We start from the raw sequence: 20,857 nt of genomic DNA, 5'->3' as shown, positions 1-20,857 counted from the left end.
TAGAAACAATAAGCAATAAATGAAATTTCCAGTTGACTTTCCAACAAATCTATTTTCATTACAAATGGAGATTTTGCATGTATTGTATTACTTATGGTAATTGTGTGACATATATTATGAATAATCATGTATTCCAATCACCTCTTTTAATTATATTCTGCCATAAGAGCAAGCCATGCAATACCTCGCCCAGACTCAGCTAACTGTGTGTGCTGCATATTCTGACAGCCACGTTGAGGACAAAAGGTCCTAGATATGCACAAAACTGTAACAGGAACAGCTTGTAACTGTCATCTCCTTCATTAGCCAGAAACTACTTAAAAGAAGAAAAAAAGCTGAATTTAAAACCTGTTATGTCCTGAGGGGGAAAGAAAAATTCTTTTTATACCTTTCTTTTATAAAGTTCATGGAAATCGGTACCTGAATGCAAAGCTACACGGTTATCTACTATTGATGCAGGCACCTAAATTTTCTGTAGTGGCAAAATTGTAACGGCAACAAACACTTCCTTTGTATTTGTTATCTACCACCCATATAAAGCTGTTGAGTTTGTTTGGATTTACTGATGTGATATAAAGGATAAAAATACACGTTTGTTCAATAACCACACCAATTACAAATTTGCTCTCTAATGGTGTGCTGGTTTTGGATGGGATAGAGTTAATTTTCTTCATAGTGGCTAGTATGAGGCTATGTTTTGGATTTGTGCTGCAGACAGTGTTGACAACACAGGGATGTTTTCTTTACTGCTGAGCAGTGCTTACACAGACCCACGGCCTTCTCTGCCTCTCACCCCACCCCACCGGCAAGCAGGCTGAAGCTGCACAAGAAACTGGGAGGGGACACAGCCAGGACAGCAGACCCCAACTGACCAAAGGGATATCCTACACCATACAACATCATCCTCAGCGTATAAAGTGGAGGGAAGAAGAAGGAATGGGGGGATGTTCAGAGCGATGGGATTTGTCTACCCAATTAGCCATTACACATCATGGAGCCCTGCTTTCCTGGAGATGGCTGAATACTCACCTGAGGATGGGAAGGAGTGAATTAATTCCTTGTTTTGCTTTGCTTGTGCCTGCATCTTTTGCTTTACCCACTAAACTGTCTTTATCTCAACCCAGGAGTTTTCTCACTTTTACCCTTCCAAGTCTCTCCCCCACCCCACTGGGGGAGAGTGAGCGGCTCTGCAGAGCTAAACTGCTGACTGGGATTAAGTCACAAGAACTAGACGAGAAAATAACTGCTGGACTAAAAGTTGTCACTATTTAAGAACAAGACTTCACAGTTTCTTAAACACGAATGCCAATTATGGTGTTAAACCTCAAAGAAAACACTCATTTTACCTTTTCTGAATCCCACTTCAGTTTCCCTGCCACTTTTCATACAAAAATTTGCTACCACTTAATTTCACTTCCTTCTACATAGCTTTGCTCCTCTGTCTTTCAAACTCGACTTCTTCCAGCTCCTTAGGATGAAGATTTTCCGACTACACATTTAGTCAAGTTTCTTGCCATGCTAAAATAAGAATGGGTAAACATTTTTTTCCAGATATCTCTGTCACCTCAATGACAGGAACCTCAAAGTAAATTCACTAAATCAGCTACTACAAAACTATAGCTGTAAGTCAATGTGAAAATGATAATACGCTTTGCAAATTGTTAATGAAGATAAATGTGATAAAATGGGAGGCTGTACCTAACCTAGCACATGGTGAAATAATTTTAAATATGCAAGTAAATTTAATTAAATATTTTCAACCATGAAAAAATAAGCTGCTTTCATATAAAACAGGGTCTCAACAATTACTTTATAAAAACAAAAATCACAACATTGGGAAGAAAGCAGGTAGCAAGCAGTTCCACTTTTAGAGGACATATATTAGTTACACACCTTCAAAACTGTACAGTGAGTGCCCCTGAAACACACAAAGCAGTAGAGAGGTTCATACATAGTGTGGTTTTCTTTAAGTCATTTATAAGTTCCAAACACTGGTGACGACAAACAGGGGAATAAAAGGGATTAGACGAAAATGGAATTGGAATTTCTTAGCTGAATTTCAGCATGTGTTAGCAATGTAGCCGAGAAATTTAATTGCACAGATCCAACCTATTATGACACACAGCTTACAAGCCCATTTTTCAGAGATCTCGTTGCTCTCCATACAGCTAGGTTTGAAGACCAGCTGAACACATCACTAATTAGAGACTGCTCGTCCCTCCACAGCATTTAGTAAGATACACCAGGCTCCAACCTGGGAGCTACTGCCTCTCCCAGATGCAGCCTTAAGACAGCCTTTTTAATACCTTTTCCAATGCAGGTTGTGCTACAATCTGAGAAATTCTAATTACTAATCTGCTGAATGCACACAAATGAGTAATTTAGTTGGTAACTTTCTCCATTTAAAAATCAGCAAAAAATACTTCTGATTTCATTAGATTCATTATTTCTTTTCTATTTAAAATACTGGCACAAAGCCTTTAGAATGGGATTTTCATCAACACCATTAGATTAATGCAGCTGTAACAATGCAAACAGGATAGGTAGATCCTTATGGTGAAGTACATTTTCCTTCAAGAGCAAGCACCTTTCTAGCAAGACAAGATTTGAAGAGAGAGAGAGTATTTTTATCAGACCAAATGACACAGTTGAACTCCATCCCCACAGCGAAGACAGACACACAAGCTTTTGTGCGGAGTGCCCTGAATCTATTATCTTCAAAAGCAGCATTTCTTAATGCGAGTCAAACACCATCTCTTTGTTTGTAGACTGCAAACAAAATGACTCCAGCCCTGAGATAATTAACTGGCCTCTCTATCACCAGTAAATTCAAGTGGTTTGCATACACAGAGCAGAGCAGTCATTCTTTGGGTTGTTTGAGGAGAACCTTTTTCGCAGAAGGTAGCTTAAGAATACAGTGAAGCTGATCTACTGGCTTGCTGCTGCCAAGGGTGCAGTCCCACTCCTTACCCTCTGCACAAAATAGTTTAAATTAGCTAAAAATTATTAAGCATATGAACTGTTTTTCTGACTCTTCTTTGTGCAAGTCCTGCTTGAGGGATCTGGACTGCTCATGTAAAGGAGACTCATAAGAACAGCTTTATTTGGGATCTGAGGAAAAAAAAAAAACTTGGGACTTTCCACTGATGCTCAACAGCTTCAGTCTGGTATCCCAAAAATACTTTATCAAACACTGACAATACAGAAAGTCTGAATCTATTCTGTATTCCTGATGAATAAATATATTCTATACTTACTCCACATTTTCACACAATATCATTTATATCTGTTCTTCCCGTTCAGAAGGTCTTTCCTACACCAGCGAAAGTACTTCATCCTCTTCCTAGTCCTCTCTTCTTCTAAAGCTACTAGACATTTTGAGAAATTCATAAGTACCTCACTCCTTATCATACCAAACAACATTTTCTGTCTCCAAGTGATTCCCTTGCTATCTCCAGCATCATATTTAGGTTACAAAGTCTTTACCAAAACCCCTTATCTTTAGCTCTTCAGCAAAGAGTTAACAGGAGCATGACTGCTCCTTCACATTGTGCTAAAGCAGACTAATAATGATAGTAATGCATACAAAGCTTCTGTAACAAGCACTAAGGAGTACTTTCCCACAGGGCTGAATATGTATAATGTGTAGTCGTAACAGTGCAGTGTACATTATTGCAATATGTAAATGTAAATTTATATATTCTGCAATATAACTGAATTTTATCTTCTAAATCTTAGTTTTATGGCAAATATTAACACTTGTTTAGGCTAAAACCCATAAAATTCATAATTACGTAGCATAAATACAGATGTGATAAATGTGCAATGTACAAACTAACTAAATCACAATAAACAGCAGCTCCGTAACTTTATGAAGAATTAAAATTTCATACAGAAATTTGTGAGAGAATACTACTGTTCTTTCCAGAGCCAGTGTCCTACCTTCAATGGAAATTCTGGCAACATTGTAACTAAATTAAAAATTACTTTTAAAATGTATTAACAAACAATACTAATTAAAAGGAATATTTCTTTTTAACTGTAAATCTTTTATGAACAGCATTGCAACAGTATTTCTGACAACACAGACTATGTCAATCTCAAGTAATATGGCAGTTCTGCCAGCGTATGACAGGGAAGCTCCCACACAGACAAATCGTACAACAAAGCAGATACTGTTCTTACGTTGCATAACCCTGGATACCACCCCACCCATGCAATAGACCCAGAACACTTGCACTGCAGCTTAGGGTGTTATCAAGTCTTCAAAGGAGCATCTGGTTCAACTAATCTTTTTTCTACTCATTAATAAAAGAAACAAGCTGCAGTAACTCAGAGTACAACACACTGGCAACAAATAATGACCATTAACTTCATATAGTGATGAAGTTGCCAGAAAATATCACATGCTTTGGGGTTTTATACATGGTCTGTTCCCCACAATCAGAATACTTCCTGGTGGAAAACACTAGATCACTGTGGAAATAGCAATACCAAACAGTCCAGCAAAATTCAGTATACAACAGTTAAACAGTGTCCTTTTTGTTCCCTCCCCCCCCCCCTTTTTTTTTAAATGGAAAAACCTTTTCATAATCAACCCTAGATGAAAAGCTATTGTAAAGTGTTTATTCTAATATATTATACACACATACATTTGCACTTGCTGAAGGAGCCAAAACTGTCCACCACAAATTTCTATAAAATTGCTCAGTCCTGATAACCCTCAGCTCATTGTTCCCAGCTGGAAAGCCTGTTCTTTTTAATAACCAATTCAATAAACTGTTGAAAAATGCTTTGTATAATACAGTATTGCCATAGATCTGATGTTTGTCTCTGTCATTACATATTGCATTCAATCAATTCACAAATGTTGCTGTTTCTTTTGTGCTAGTTCTTCTCATGGCATCCTGAACACAAATCCAAAGATCAATACCTTGTCTACTGAAAAAAAATTGGACATAACAAATGAATAATTTTATTTATAATAAAAAGTCCTAGTCCCCAAATGGATTCTACTAATGTTCAAATTCATTTTTCATGTTTAACACAAGATGAAAGCAAGTACCCTGCACAATGCGATGAGAAAGGCAATGATAAAAAAAAACAAAAACCAGTTCATATTCATTGAAGATGTTAGCAAAACCATGTAAAGCTACGGAGTGTGGCTAGGAACACACCAATAAAATGGTAGGTCATTCACAAAGTATTTGTTATCATATTAAAGAGCAAAAAGTCCATGTCAAAGAGCAGATGTATTTTCTCTAAAAAAACACTACACTTAGGCTCTGAACTATGGAAGTGGCAAGGCTGTGAATGAAATAATTTAAGTATGAAGACAAATAGAAGCTCAGCTCACGCTGGTTGCACGAGTCAATCCAGGTCATCTTGTGCCTTTTGTGTGACAGAAACAGTGCGTTTGCTGACTATAGAGGCATCCCTGCAGTATTCTGGCTATTGAATAGCTACCTGCTCTAAAACAATTATGTAGGTGTTCAAGGGAGCCACAAATGACTTATTTCACAATCCTTCTTTGTAGGATGGCAAGCTAACAGAACTTAGAGGAAACAGCGACTCTATTTTTCATAGCAAGCAACATTGGTACCTGTATAAGCATACAAATCCCAGCAAGCTTATACAATAACCAGCTCACCTCCTCTCCAGTCCCAAGCTAACTGCTAAGATGTACACTGCGTACAGTATTCCCACCTAGATTCGTGGCTCCATAACAACTCACAGGCATCAACAAAACAAAATCACGCCATTTCTGTACAAAACAGAAAATCAACATAAAAATGCATCCCAAACCCCAGTATCTCATTAATCGAGACTGTCCCCAGTACCATGCACCTGCCTGCTCTGAAATAAGACAGACAGGCAGAAGGAGCGGGGATGCCCCATCTTGCCCTTAGAACTATGTACAAGAACAGAGCAGGTGTGTACTCCTCATTTTGCCATGGGAGGTGCGTCATTTGATGTCTTCAAGCAGACTGCGGTCAGACACCTCTGAGCCTTGACCCTTTTCCTACTATGTGACAGCAAAGGGACTGGATGTGCTGAGGGGAACACACACTAATCCTGCACACTGACCATGTCTAGCAGTCCCTCTCCATTTGTCTGTGCCAAAAGAGGTGAATGAGTTTGCTACTACTGTCACACACACACACACATATTTTAGCTTACACAGTGGAGATTCCACTTGAAGGCCAGATACCACTTACTCAGTAGTAAGACCCCAGTTACTTCCTATTCAAGAACCTACAAAAATCACTCAAAGGGATCCTATTGTGAACAGGTTCCTGAGACCAGTGTGCACCCATTAGATAGAAGTCTAATGCTGGGGCAAATGAGGCGGCTCTCTCCACGAACAGAGGAACTCCTTCCTTACCATGAATACCAAGTTCTTGCTATTCCTACTCTTGGTTGCTATTAGCACAGTTTGACTTTCAAGTGTTAAGCTGAATTCACAAGATTGGCAGCTGGAAATAAACAAAACAAAACTTTGTAATGCATTAACTGAATAAGCATTCTTTGGCACTGCTCAAATCATGAACACTGAACTCCACGAGATCATTTCGACTGAATTTTTTCCTGAGTATAGCTTTATTTTAAAACTATTACAGCAAATTCACAACTCCAACCCTACGTTCTGTTTCAAGATGGAATTTCAACCTTACTAGTTAATTAAAGCCACCACCTGGAGTGAGCTGGCTTTCAAACTGTTTTCCTTTGTCTCTCTAATTCACACACATTAATATTTTATTTTCTACTGGAAAAAAAAAATGAAAAGGAATGTCACAAGTGTACCAACGACAAGGCAGATAAAATTATTGCAATAAAACAAAGAAAATACACTTGTTACTGCCAGGTCTCCAGATGATTGCTGCATTATACAGACATTTTAAAGGCTTACAACTGCAAATTGCTCTATTTTACATACTGTATTCTAGCTTTTGCATCAAAATCATTTCTAATTTTTTCTTATTGTAACAAGAAAGGGAAAGGGTTGGGTTTTTATTACCTGAACATTTATTCAATGGAGAAACAAAGACTACATTATATATTACAACACATGAGCTATTAAAACAATGTGACACTATAAAATATGCTGCAATACTCATTATGGGATAACAAAGCTAAACCTGAGCAAATAAATGTATCTGCCAAACAGTCAGCAATAAGTATAGAACTAGAGTTTATAATCTTTAATTATGTAAGAAGGAAAGAAGCTTGTAATAATTAAGTTTTGTAGGCCTCTTAAATTGTCATTACTAGACACTCACAAAACTTTAAAACAAGTATCTTTCATCTGAAATAACTCTTCTTTATTTTTAACAACAGATGCAATTGTTTACTTAACTGATTAATTGAAAAAAAAAATCATTAACTGTTGTTTTTAAAACTTCCACAGTACAGATAACATTTTATTTACTCTCTGACCTTGATAATGCGTATACCAACGTACTGCTCTGCATCTCACAGTGACTGATGTAATGCTGTTTTAGAGAGCTTCTAAAATGTTTAATGACAAATCTGTAAGTCACATCGATTTATATCAGATACTTCAGGAACTTGAAGTTGAAAAGAACTGTACATTTAACTCACTAAAATAAATTGGTGTGATAGTAACACCTTTAAATTTTCTATAAAGTCTATGCATCTTTGCCATGCATTTATAACCAAATGATCTGACTTCTGAAACACAGACACCGTTCAAAGCAGGTGTAGAGAGAAGCTCTGTATTGAACAATTATAATCTACAGAAGTGACGGGAGGAGAGGAAGGTTCCATATTTCAAGAGAAACACATTTATGAGTTAAAAAAAAATACATTAAAGGTTACTAAAATTTAAATTATACATTAAACTATGAAAGAAACAACATAAAACTACAGCAGAACAAGAAAGCAGAACAACTCCAGACTTTCTGATTTTCCCAAAACACTTTCAGCCATTGTCTAACTGAGTTCCTATTAAAATTTTATCATGGACCTCACGGAAATGAAGTGATCAGGCTTGAGTATTTCTGAAAAGTTCCACCTCCAGCTACTGAAATCAACACAAATTACACAGCAGCACAGTATTGGCTGGAAAATACTGTGCCACACTACAAAATACACTAAGCAGCTACATTTAGCATCTTGCAGAATCAAGTTCTCATACAGTTTCTAAACTGAGAATTTTACTTACAACACGGGGCTTTATTATTTCCTCAGGAAATGTGTGCACTATACAGATGGTTTATTTAATCCATTCCTACCCAAATTAATCAAAGCAATCTGTCCCCCAAAAAATAAGAGTCTTCATACGGGATTCTGCTGCCATTTGACAAATTGTGTACATTTAGCTAAAAGTTGAAAATCTTCCATAAAGAAGTCACCACATCTAAAAATAAGTGACATCATTAAAAGGGAAGCAGGATGTGTTATTTAGCATAAGATGAAATTTAAACTGTACCACCTCAGATACACTTTAAAATGGTTTTAGTAGCACCTGGTTGTTTATACATCTTCCGTGGTGAAAAGTTCAATAGAAATTCACCTCTAAGGTCATAGTTGCTAAGCAACCGTTTTCAGCAGTTCTGCAACACCGATCAAGCGTATTACGTTCTACTGCCTGGTTTCAGAATAAACCCACGTCGCATCCTACCTGGCGTTTGAAGCGCACCAAGCTTCTCCTGCCTTTCCCAAGAGCATGGGCGCCCATCACCGAGGCGCTGCTCAAAAGGATACGCCCTGGGACCACCGGCTTCCGGTTCACGAGAGCAAAGGAGAGCTCAGTCTTCAGGAAGACCACGGATGGCTTGATGAGGTGCTGCCCAAATCTCAGCATGATAAATATTAATCTTCAGGGTCTGAAAGAGACAATAGTTAAGATAAGGGATTGATTTTGGTTTTCCAAACAGCATGAATAAGACAATCAAAATGTCTAGGCAGCTTCTGAAAGAATGTGCGTCCTGGGCTCACCAAGACATTGGGTGTTTCGGAAAGGGTGGTAAAGCTTTGGTAAAAGTATCACTTTTTTGAAGGGGTGCTGGAAAGGGTTTCTTTCCAAAACAAAAATTGTACATACACTGTCTTAAATCCTTTTCTCATCATCTTGGCAGAAGTACAAAATCTAGACAGAGAATGCCATTTCTCCCTCCAATTTTCATTTGTTCTGCATTGTATACATTTGAGTTATATGTGCTTGGAGAAACACGAATAGTATTTCACATGCCCTTTGCCACAATGCAAATCAATGCACACAGGATTTATGAAATAAAGAAACCACATTTTCTAAACCAATCTCTCGACGAAATACCTCAATTGAAGAAATACCGACAAATTAAGGAAAGCATATTTAGTCATTCTCCATCCATGCTTTCTAGTTCGAGCAACTGAACTGTGAAGACGATCAATAGTTATGTGCAATATTTTCTCTTACACTAAGAAAGCCAAAGATTTCCACTTTCATTCACGAAAATTTTCCTCCTCCTGGTGAAGAAGAAAATCCTTCTTAAATAAGGCACAACCCTAAAAGTGACTATTTTAGGTCTTTAAGCCCTAAAGTATTTAAGTATTTAATTCAATCAGAAATATCCAAGGTGCTGCAAGGCAAAATATGAAGTAATGAAGAATTTCATGTGACACAATACTTCAGACACATCAAAAGCATTACACTAATGTTACCTTGCTTGAACCAAGTGACTAATCAGAAAATTCAGTTCTGTAAGTTGCTTCAGATGGGGAAGGATACCGTTAAAGCCATGTAGGGTCTTTTTCTGCAGTTCTTTTCTTGAAAGCCTACTGTATTTAGTAAGACCCAAACTTGGGTCTTAATCTGAAAGATTTATTCCAATTTAAGGTCCCACTCCCTGTATCCGCTCCATCAAAAAGTACATGTAACAACCGCACCTAAGTGCACACACTTTGAAAGTGTCTTTAAGCAGCGCTTGTTCTTTGGAAGGAAGTTCTGGCTTTTTCAGCTGATTCCACAAAAGAACTTAACTAAACTAAATTAAATTAAGGCTAGCAGATGCATCTAGCCAGGCTTTACACCAGAAAAACATCTACAAAATTTCATATAAGATACGGTAATCAATCAGATCACTACACATTCAAGTAATAAACATTCTCTAAGCAGGCACTGTGTCTCGTTTTATTTTTGAAAATCACAGATGAAAGAAAATTCTCAAGCAGACTACGGAAGAGTGGAGATTTTAACCATCCTGTTTCAAAAGACCTGAAAAGGTTATGATCATCTTTTTTCCCCACAAAGTCAACAGAAGATTAAGTGTCTGAGAAGATGTGTCCGTTACCACATATTAAACCTGAAAATTGACAGCATACAAAAATCAAGACCCTTCAGCTACTAGAAGAATTGCTTACCAGAGGGAACACCTGCTATCTTGTGCTGATGTCTGAAAAAAAAAATTATTAGGAACTTCCATCTTCCACATTTCTCTTAAGCAGTCCATCAACTACTTCCTTACAGGGGGTTCTCTTTCTCATTAAAACATGGCAAGAACGTTTTTACATGATATGATAGAGAGACGTGGTTCTCTTCGCAATGAAGGAAATGTTTCTGATAAAGGAGCAAGCCACATTAAATATTCAGTACTATCATCCAGTGATAAAACTGTAAACTAGTAGCGCCAGTAGCTGAAAAATCAAATGTACCACCACACCTGCCGCTGCATCTAGCGATACTATGGACAGAAATAAAAGTACTACCAATCATTTCCTATTCTGCCTTCCAGGCTGCTGGTAACTAAAGCACTGTCCAGAGCCATGGAACAGACTCAACCACAGAAGGCAGCTTTAAAATAACAGATGCTTATTTTAAAACCTGATGCTTCGAAATTCAGTTTAAGGAGGCAGAGAACCTGAGATACTGGTAATCACCAGAAGTCCCCTGACTCTTTCCTGCCATAAGCAGAAAACAATAAACAATAGCAGGATAACGTTGATGACATTGGAAATAAGGCCTGCATCCCGTACTTCAACAACTCAGACTCCAGGGAAGCTGAAAATGGACGACCTAGTGCTTTCCTATTCTAATTATCTGTCTGAAATTACTAGGGGCTCCTATGGGTCTTGCCAGTCCAATGGTGACTCTCAAAGTCACTGTTAAAAATAACCAAAGCCCAATCTGAAGTGTACAAGGTGAAATTCTTGAAGTTACAGAATGGGACAAATACTGATAATTACAAGAACCAAGGTTAAATTTGCATTATGGGTTTCACGTTAAGGGCAAGGGCATCCCCCTAGGTAAAACTCCTGCTAAATCAAAACATCACTGCAGGTAGTGGATTTGGGACAGACAAGGACCATACTGGAGAGTTGATAGGCAATAAAAAATATTTTTATTTGAACACGAAATCCAATATGAAGATCTTTTCTTCTAGCTTAAACATATAAATATCCTAAATATTCTACTACATATCTAAAAATTCTACTGTCCTACCCAATATCCTCCTATCCATACAATAAAAATGTATTTCTCTCCCCCTTTAACACTGAAGATTTGGAATCCTATTTAGATTTAAGAGCAGACTATTAATCTAGCTTTAAAACCTCCACTTAACATCTGCATACAAGAGATGTTCAATTAATGGGAAATCCTGAGTGTTCAATATCTCCAAATGGGAAGTATTAGTACCAAAAGCAGTGAGTAGTATGTACCAGAATGATGTAACAGAGCCCAAATTTCAAAACTGACATCTGGGTTTACCTGAAGTCGAACAGAGTGCTGTAGCCACTAGGTACTGCTCCAGCAGGCAACCTGTGGCAGGCAGGGAAGCAGCAGAATCCCCTGGACTCCAGAAGCTCATTCACAACTGGAAACCAAGGCCATGACTCTACAGATCGTTAGATCATCACAGACATTTTCTGTAACCTCCAGTGAACCTATGGAGAATATGTCTGCAATCCACAGTAACACTATAAAGGAGAAAGGGTCTCTTTGCGATATTCACCATCACCTGGACTATATCAGTTACCGACCATAATTTCACCACTGGACTGTTTTTATTAAAATTAACCCCAAGCTGTATTGGGAAAAATATATACCTACAGGCCCTATCAGAACAATGCCATATATCCTTTTTCATACTTCAAGAGAGATTTTTCAAAGAGATTTTGTCAGTTGAGTTGACATCCTGTATAAATACACTCAACATTTGCCAAAATAAACATAAACAACTTTATTAGCCACAGAGTTTGGGTCACAATTGCTCTCTAATATTGATGGGTGTTTCAATGCTTTAAAAACAATACATAAAATGCATTTTCAGAAAATGCTAAAAGGATCCATACACAGATTCTGTGCACCACAGAACTTATGTTGACTACACCCTGTATTCACAATACACCTACCACATGCATCACTGCTTATTTCACTACCATCTTAATAGTCCAGAAAGTATCAGTAAAGTAAAAGCACTGGCCTCACACCTCCCTAAGCAATAGTTTGAATAATCAGGTTACAGCCCAACTGGGTTGACCTCGAATTATCAGAACATTTTTAAATCTCACGCACAGAATTAATGCATGTATTAAAACCTTTTCTATTTGCTTACTATACAACAACATATTTGAATAATGTATTTCTACCTCTTGATTCAGACTAAATAAATATAGCATGTGTTTCCAACAAGTGTGCCAGTCACACTGGATACGCTATGTAATACTACAGACTTCCGAGGGCTGTTCTCTCCAATTCTGAAAGGGGATCATGGGAATTTTTTTTCTTAAACAATTATTCATGATCTATTATATGTTACTTAAACCGTTTTCTGCTCTAGTGATCCTCTATGTTTTTGTGTAAAGCACAATCGTCTGTGCTCAGAACCAATACAAACACTAAAAAACACATTAGAGAAATGAGTAATGGGTCCAACTGAAAAATCCATGGCTGCACAACAACGCACTGCAGCAAGGCTGCAATATTCCAGCGCGCAGCAAGGTAGGAAACTGCTACCAGCAGAGCAAGTTTTCAGCCACCTGAATTCTACCTGCTTATCTCTTGAATGTCCTGTAAACAAGCAGAAATCAATGCAGTACAGGTGCATGCATGCAGGTCATGAGATGCAAACAGTGTGTGCACAAGGTTTGCCAGCTGATTGGAATCACCTCACTAAGTCTGTTCCTCAGGGGATTTCCATTTTTCACATAATGAGGAGGTCATTGCCAGCTAAAACAGAAGCTAAGTATAATTGGTGAAAGATGTGTCTTCTTTAATGATAGTACTCTTTCTAATCCCAGTAATAAAGAGGACAATTACATAGTAATGTTAGAAAATTAAAGAAATCCATTTCTGATAAATGAAAATTTCAGGTCAGTTTAACACAGTTTCTATGCTGACTATTCAGATGAAAAGTGTATTTACTCTTCTTCAAATAGCACATATGCATTACATTGCCTATTTCACCTGCCTCATTTTCCTAATTAAAATTCCTTCAAGCTGCATTCCTGCAGTTGTAGGTGGGAATACAGTATTAAAGGCTAACATAGCAAGTAGACTAATTTTACAGCCACAACAGATCTCAAATCTGTATAACCCGTACTAAGAAAATAAAATTACAGTGGCATTCTTCATTACACCCTGAAAAACGAGAGTGATAAAATTTAAAAAAATGTTGGGGCCAAACTCTTTTCAGTGGTGCCCAGCAACAGGACAAGGGGCAATGGGCACAAACTGAAGCAGAGGAAGTTCCAGCTGAACATGAGGAAGAACTTCTTCCCTCTGAGGGTGATGGAGCCCTGGAACAGGCTGCCCAGGGAGGTTGTGGAGTCTCCTTCTCTGGAGATATTCAAGACCCCCCTGGACAAGGTCCTGTGCAGCCTGCTGTAGGTGACCCTGCTTCAGCAGGAGGGTTGGACTAGATGACCCACAGAGGTCCCTTCCAACCCCTACCATTCCGTGATTCTGTGATTTTCAAATTTTAAAGTTTGGTAAAATTTCAATAGCCACATTGCATTTGCCCAGCTTATGTAAATACTACTTATACTTTCAATGTATGTTTGAGCAGAAATGTAAACACAGGTCTCACTTCTCCAAGTTTATTTGGTTTGGCACGCTAGGAGTTTTGTGCTTCATTCTTTAAATAGCATAAGGTAAAGAATCACTGGTGTCAAATACACAGGGAGAACCCTGAACAGAAAATATAAAGACAGGTCCCTAGGACATCCAGATAGGTGTCTGCTTGTTCCGTGTCATCTCGAGTCAGAGACCAACAGCCTGGAATACCGTTGGAAACTACTTTCCTCTGTGATGACTGCGAGGAATGATAGCACTAATTCTTTAAGGCTGTCATCCTGCCTCCGTAGACCTCCCCACTGGATGCTTAACCAAGATGGTGATGGTACTCCAAAATGCCTCTATTTTATCATACAACTACTTGTCCTTAATGACAAGGTGTCAAGATCACCACCTGCTGGGAACCAAGCTCAAGGCTTTTGCTGAGCAATCATGTCAGCAGTTCTAGGAAAGCTGCAAAGCTGGTTGTAAGAAGAGAACACAAGGTAACGCAAAACTGGCTCCTAACTTCAAATGTGTATAAAAAAGAAAACCAACTACAAACCCACTGTATCTCTGTGCTAACATAAATGAATATTTTAGAAACAATCTGAGGAGTATTCTTAAATTATGAAGTTTGTCATTTTACCATATTAATATCACCTGTTCATTAATTTTGACACTCTATTCTGCTACTCAATTTCACTGTAAAAACACTGCAAATTTATATCTCAAAATGAAAACAGCTTAGTTGATTTCTTTTTTTAAGTTCTTACAAAAAAATTGTTTTTTAAATTCAGCAAGATAAGAAAAATTGTTTAAAACACTGTAGTTAAGGAAAAAAGTAACTCCCCAGTAAATTAAGTTTATGGCTAATTTCAGATTTTTTCATCGCGTTTTCTAAGCTGCCCTTTATCCTACAAAACTGTATCCTTATATGCATATTTGGCATTTTCCTCTCTAAAAGGTTTGATTATGTGGAAAGTGACATTCCTACCTAGAGAACTGAATTCTGCACCATGTTCCAGAAGTGATATAAAATTAAGAACTGCCCTGCATGCTCTCTCCCCTCTCTTCATGTTTTATTATTTTTTACTCAATCCCTCCCGTCACTACCACTTTGTGAGGAAGAAATCCACACAATTCAGGATATTACTTATTTAACCAAAGCACATAGCAACGAATGTCCATGTTCCTAGCAGCCAGGATTTGCAATTTTAATCAAAGAATACTTAAAAACCCTAATGAAGAGAAATCATTTTATTCCAAAATCACTCAGTTTTTCTACTAGCCTTTTGTCCTTAGAGTGGCTTTATCTCTCAGCATCCTGCACTCCCCCTCTTGCACAAGATTTAACTACGTATTTTGAGTTCTCCCTGTTTCAGAAAACGGCCTCTAAGTAAAAAAAACCTCTCCCTCTCAGTGAGCCAAAATATAGCATGCTATTGCTATTTCTGTTCTGAAAAAGCCAAGAAGAATTACAAAACCAGAAAAGGCGCCCAAGTATCTTTGACAGCCATAGCCTAGATTCTCTCCATGGGGATGGTATTTAATGCTCTACATGGGGTTGAAGGAAAAAGCTTCTGTGGATTATTTTCCATTTTCACCACCCACAGAAGCTACTGAACAGAAAGCCCATTAAATGTGATGCATGCAACCAATCCTGGCAGTGTTGACAAGGACCAATTTCTCATGTCACACACAGATTATGATGGACTTGAATCCACTACACGTGGCTTCCACTGTTTAATCTAGCAGGGAAAAAAACATCAAAATTATTACTGTTTAAATATATTGCCATTTTCTTAGCATGGTCAATCATGCTAAATTATCTACACTTGAAATTAAAATAGACTGTGGTCTGTTGCATCGTGCCTAAGCACCTTAATGTGTACGATACTAAGGGTCATCCATTTGCAATCCCATTGCCTGCCTTCCCCTTGCAGCTCTGTTCCCTTGCGCCCAAGCTGCAGCAGCGTCTGCCAGCCTCTCTGGGACAGTATTTTTCTATTCTGCTCTCACAGTGTTGAACTCGCATTCTTGCACCCAGAAGCCCTGGTATTGCTGTACAGCAGGTTCTCCTAGGGCATGACTATGACCACCACGAGAATTGTCCCTTCCTCCCCCGCTTCTCCTACCGCCTGTTTCTAGCTTTTGGGTTACACCAGTGGACCCAGGAACATGCCTACACAAAGCTTACCAACCAAAGCAGCATGCAACCCTGAGTGCATCATGCTCCAGTTAATTTTAATAGCATCACAAACAGGAACCTGAGGGAGGCCTGATGAGAAGCTGCTGATGAAAACTAGATAGTTCCCAATTATACTGGGTCTGATTGGGATGGAGTTAACTTTCTTCACAGCAGCCTGTATGGTATTGTGTTTTGGCTTTGTGCCTGAAACAGTGTTCACAACACACCAATACTTTGGCTATTGCTGTACAAGGGTTCGTCTTTTTCGTCCACTCTGCCCACCACAAGCAAGCTGATGTCAGTCTTCACCAATGGCTCCTTGATAGTAAAAGCTCCATGCCTCTAAACCTGTCTCAACACCCATGCACAACCAGTCTAGCCCTCAACATAATATATTCAAAGTAGATAATGCACAAATTCAAACAAAACACCGCTAGCCTGTTTAAAAGCTACATGTCAAATAAAATATTAGCATAAACTAGTTGTATTGGGGTCTGAACTTACAACCCCCAGAATAAAACAAAACTCAGATACATTTAAAATGCCAGTATAGAATCATAGAATGCTTTGGGTTGGAAGAGACCTTTAGAGGTCATCTAGCCCAACCCCCCCACAGTCAGCAGGGACATCTTCAACTAGATCAGGTTACTTGGAGCCTCGTCCAACCTGGCCTTGAGCATTTCCAGGCACGGGGCCTCCACTACCTCTCTGGGCAACTTGTCCTAGTGTTTCACCACCCTCATCGTAAAAAATTTCTTTCTTCTATCCAGTCTAAATCTACCCTCCCTTTTTTTAAAACCATGACTCCTTGTCCTGTCACAACAGGCCTTCCTAAAAAGATTGCCCCATCTTTCCTATATGCCCCGTTTACGTACTGAAAGGCCGCAATAAGGTCTCCCCGTAGCCTTCTCTTCTCCAGGATGAACAGCCCCAACTCTCTCACCCTTTCCTCATAGAAGTGGTGCTCCAGCCCCTTGGATCATTTTTGTTAGCCCTCCTCTGGACCTGCTCCAACAATTAACAAGTTAGACAAGTTAAGTTTGAAGGGGAGCTTTACACACTACTAAAACATCTTCCTTCTGCCTCCCTTTGGACCTTAAATCTGTTTTAGTTCTTTTTGTCATTTATTTATTTTTTAAGTAAGCTTTATACAACTTTTTCAAAATTGTTCCCCTTCAGACATTAAACAACTTGTCTGCTGCACCTGATAAGCTAATGTGTGGGTGCACACAGGCACACGTTCTAAGTCTGTGCTCTGTTTCTTCTCTTCTTGTCATCTGGTCCATCATTGCCATGACTTTTACAGTCTTCATTTAAAAATATATATATATATAAAGAAAACCCAAAACAAACAAAAACAACAACAAACCAGCCACCCCCATCAAAAAACCAATTCAAACTTCCAGACACCCAGGGCTTTGTTGACCAAACAGAATACATATACCTAAAAGGAAGTGAACAGCTCAGTAGCGACACAGGAAAGCAATCACAAAATTAACACGTTAATCAACAAATGTAGAATCAAGCTAGATATCAAAAGCAATATACCATCCATAATACATGTAGAGAGTATAAATATTTTTAAACGATGTAGAAGTAGTTGTCAAATTCATTTCTATAGCAAGCATTCTAGAATACAAATTAGACCTACTTGTTTGTTTATTATAATTCAGGTAAAGAGTGCAAAGCTATACACAATAAATGAGAAGGTTTGTAGAGGCAAAAGAACTGTATAATAAACGTAAAGAAAAACGAGGGCTTAGAAGAGTCATGAAAGCACTTAACAAGCTTTACATTCTTCAACGGTCCATATGTATACCGCGTTCGCTAGAAGGTGACTCATAGCATTTAATCATACTGAGAAAATAATTCTGGCAGTGGAAGCTCTTTGTCTGCCTCTGTGCTCAGGTAACAGCTCAACTTTTTGATGTACTAGGACTTGTTTCCAAAATCCCATTAAATTTTTTTTTGCCATTTTGGCACTCAAGCTATACCTGCAACTTTACTTTTTTCAAAAAACTCTTATGATTACTACCAAGAAGTAAAATTCCTGTCTTCCATTACACTGAAGTTGGTTTATGTCCATTTTATGCCAGAATACACAAGCATGAATTTAGCACACCACAATATTACATAAGGTATCTTTCAAACAGAAACCCAGTCCCAGGACCTGATCTAGAGCTTCACAATCTTCTGTACTAGACATCTATGCCCACTTTTCCTCTTATTAGCAGACATGATCCAAGATTATGACTCCTCCTACTATTGTCATCCAAGAAGATGACATGAATCCAAAGAAAAGTCTGATAATGAAGAACTGTCAAAATCCATGTACTACATCAGTGATTTTAGAGAAGATATTTTATGAAATGGAATACAATAAACAGGTTCACCTCCTCATTGACTTCTACTGAAAGAGCAAAATATATCCAAGCATACCTATACAATAACATAAATTATGTTCACAAATCTTTCCTCAGTGTTCATCTCCTAGAAAAACAAAACAAACACATATTATATTTTAAACATTGCTTAATAATTTGCTTGCACCATAACTATTATCCTGATGCATGGAGAAATCAGGGTTTTGGTTTTGCCTCTGCAAGTCATTCTGATGAACGAGACCTTTAGTGTTGTAATAACTACTTTGAGTAATGGAACAACCAAGGGCTTTTATTAAGAAGGAACATTGAATAATGTATTACCAAGATCAAGGGAAAATACATTTTTATCAGGGAAAAAAATATTAATATCAATCATGCCACTTTTTAAAGCAAAAAGGTGAAAGGTAGAAACGGAAAAATTGAAGAAAATGCTACAGAGTATGCAGTAAATGGTAGAAATCATACTGTGAAAATACTTTTTTCTAGGGTGGCTACCTAGGGCTACATTACATGCTAGAGGAACAATAAAAGATTGTGACATTTCTTGAGATATATAAGTGTAAGGAAAACTCTACCCTGGTGAAAGGAGAGATAGGGGAGGAAGGTCGCTATAGAGACTAGCACACTGCACACTGAAACACTTGAGTTTAAGCTCATTTCTTTCGAGGCTAGAAACTAAGAGAGCTGACATGATGGAACAACTAGGAAAGTTCTTTTGCTATACCCTTCAGTGGAAAAAGGTGGTTTTAAAAATGTGGATAGAAGAAAAAGCTGTCGTGTTTTAGCATTCTTATATATTACTTATATAGCACCACATAAAGTAATTTTATAGGCTTTAGAAATACACACCAAGACTAAGCCTTCCCCTGAAGTGGCTTACTATTTCCTTTGAGTGAATGCAGTTTGGACATCCATAATATTTGACAGAGGAGATGGGGCAAATAGAGTTGCAGAATAAAAGCTGGAGGGAGCTAAGTGAAAAGAATCAAGGAGTAAAAGTCTATGGGGAGAAGAGAGAAATGGCTCTTCCCAAAATTCTGTGATGGTATAAACCAAAACACAATCAGACTGAGAGAGCACACAGGGCACGCTATGGCAAAAGGATGGTCCACACAACTCGGGGCCAGCTCAAGTCACGACAAAAATAAGTGTGCAATGAGCAAGACGTTGCATGGTGAGTTTCCAGACATAGTTCAGAATGTTTTTAAACTTATGTCACTGACAAAGCAGCTGCATTACTTCAAAAAACCCTATTGATTCAGTGTACACTGTTTAAGATTGATTTTCTCTATTTCGTTCTTTTGTCCTTTAAACTTTTTGACACTTAGTACCATAGAAACTGAAAGATGCAAAAAGTTTCACCTTCTTCAAATGAAACTACTTTAATTAAAGGACTGCAGAGTTAAAGTAAATCCAGCCTTACTAAAAAAAAATATCAACAGAAACATCGAGGCAGTTGAGACTTCTGAAAACTCATGAAGAAAAGAAAAAAGCCACACACCTATAGTGACTGCTGACAAAATGTTTTGCCCATGTAAAGAAAAGCAATACACAAACAGTAAGAACAAGTTTGGGATTAGTGTTATCATACTTAATCTCACTTTGAATGCAATGTTTTAATATTATACCATGGTTCTGCCTCTGTAATACTAAGAATTTGTTAGATTTAGAGCAATTCCTGTGATACCCAAGTGTCTCCACAAGCATTTTATCTTGCTGAATTAACAAGTGTAACACAAACATTTACAGGAAAATGCAGACACTGTACTTTACCTATCAGTTCCTCAGACATATAGATGAAGAGAGGCATTTAATGAAAATTTACTGTCAGATTTACATTTATATATAGCTAATAATACTAGATAGAGGGTTGTTTACATTTATGTACAGCACATTTATGTCTAATGCTAGATATTTGAATCTTTAAGACATCCAATTAGCCTTCATTTTACCACCTGGTATCTGTACATGCTCTCCAAAACAAAGCCATATAAACCAGGTGGTTCCATGGGCATCGGGACTAATGAAGCCTTGTTTCACCGGACTTATGTCCCGGTCTTTCCCACACCTCTTTCTGTTCCCCCCATAAGAATGCGAGCCCTCCCCTGTGGCCCTCAGGGTATCCCAGCCAGGTGAGTCACAGCGGTGCTAGGGTTAACTGAGGCTTCTGCACGGGAGGAGTTGCCAGCCCAGAGGTGCACAGCGGCTGCTGCCAAGCAACATGCACAGTAGTTGGGAGGGCAAAGACGCTTCCATCATGATGAGCAGCTCAGGGACACTGCCCCA

The 20,857-nt window shown here is 38.2% G+C and overlaps 1 protein-coding gene across 9 annotated transcripts in view; it reads right to left on the bottom strand.

The window, feature by feature from the left end:
- FHIT (fragile histidine triad diadenosine triphosphatase) overlaps positions 1–20,857 on the bottom strand; it is a 631,319-nt gene that overhangs the window by 421,196 nt on the left and 189,266 nt on the right. For 8 of the 9 annotated variants that reach the window (XM_075432963.1, XM_075432960.1, XM_075432966.1 and 5 more), the window contains one exon: positions 8,728–8,849. In XM_075432963.1, the coding sequence (XP_075289078.1) occupies positions 8,728–8,827 (100 nt within the window). In that variant the 5' untranslated portion in view covers positions 8,828–8,849. Of the gene's footprint in view, positions 1–8,644; positions 8,850–20,857 lie in introns of all 9 variants that reach the window. The other variant, XM_075432967.1, reaches the window with a different exon arrangement.

This window comes from Opisthocomus hoazin, chromosome 11 (genome assembly GCF_030867145.1).
Source record: "Opisthocomus hoazin isolate bOpiHoa1 chromosome 11, bOpiHoa1.hap1, whole genome shotgun sequence".
Taxonomy (NCBI): domain Eukaryota; kingdom Metazoa; phylum Chordata; class Aves; order Opisthocomiformes; family Opisthocomidae; genus Opisthocomus; species Opisthocomus hoazin.
This window is presented reverse-complemented; position numbering and strand designations above follow the sequence as displayed.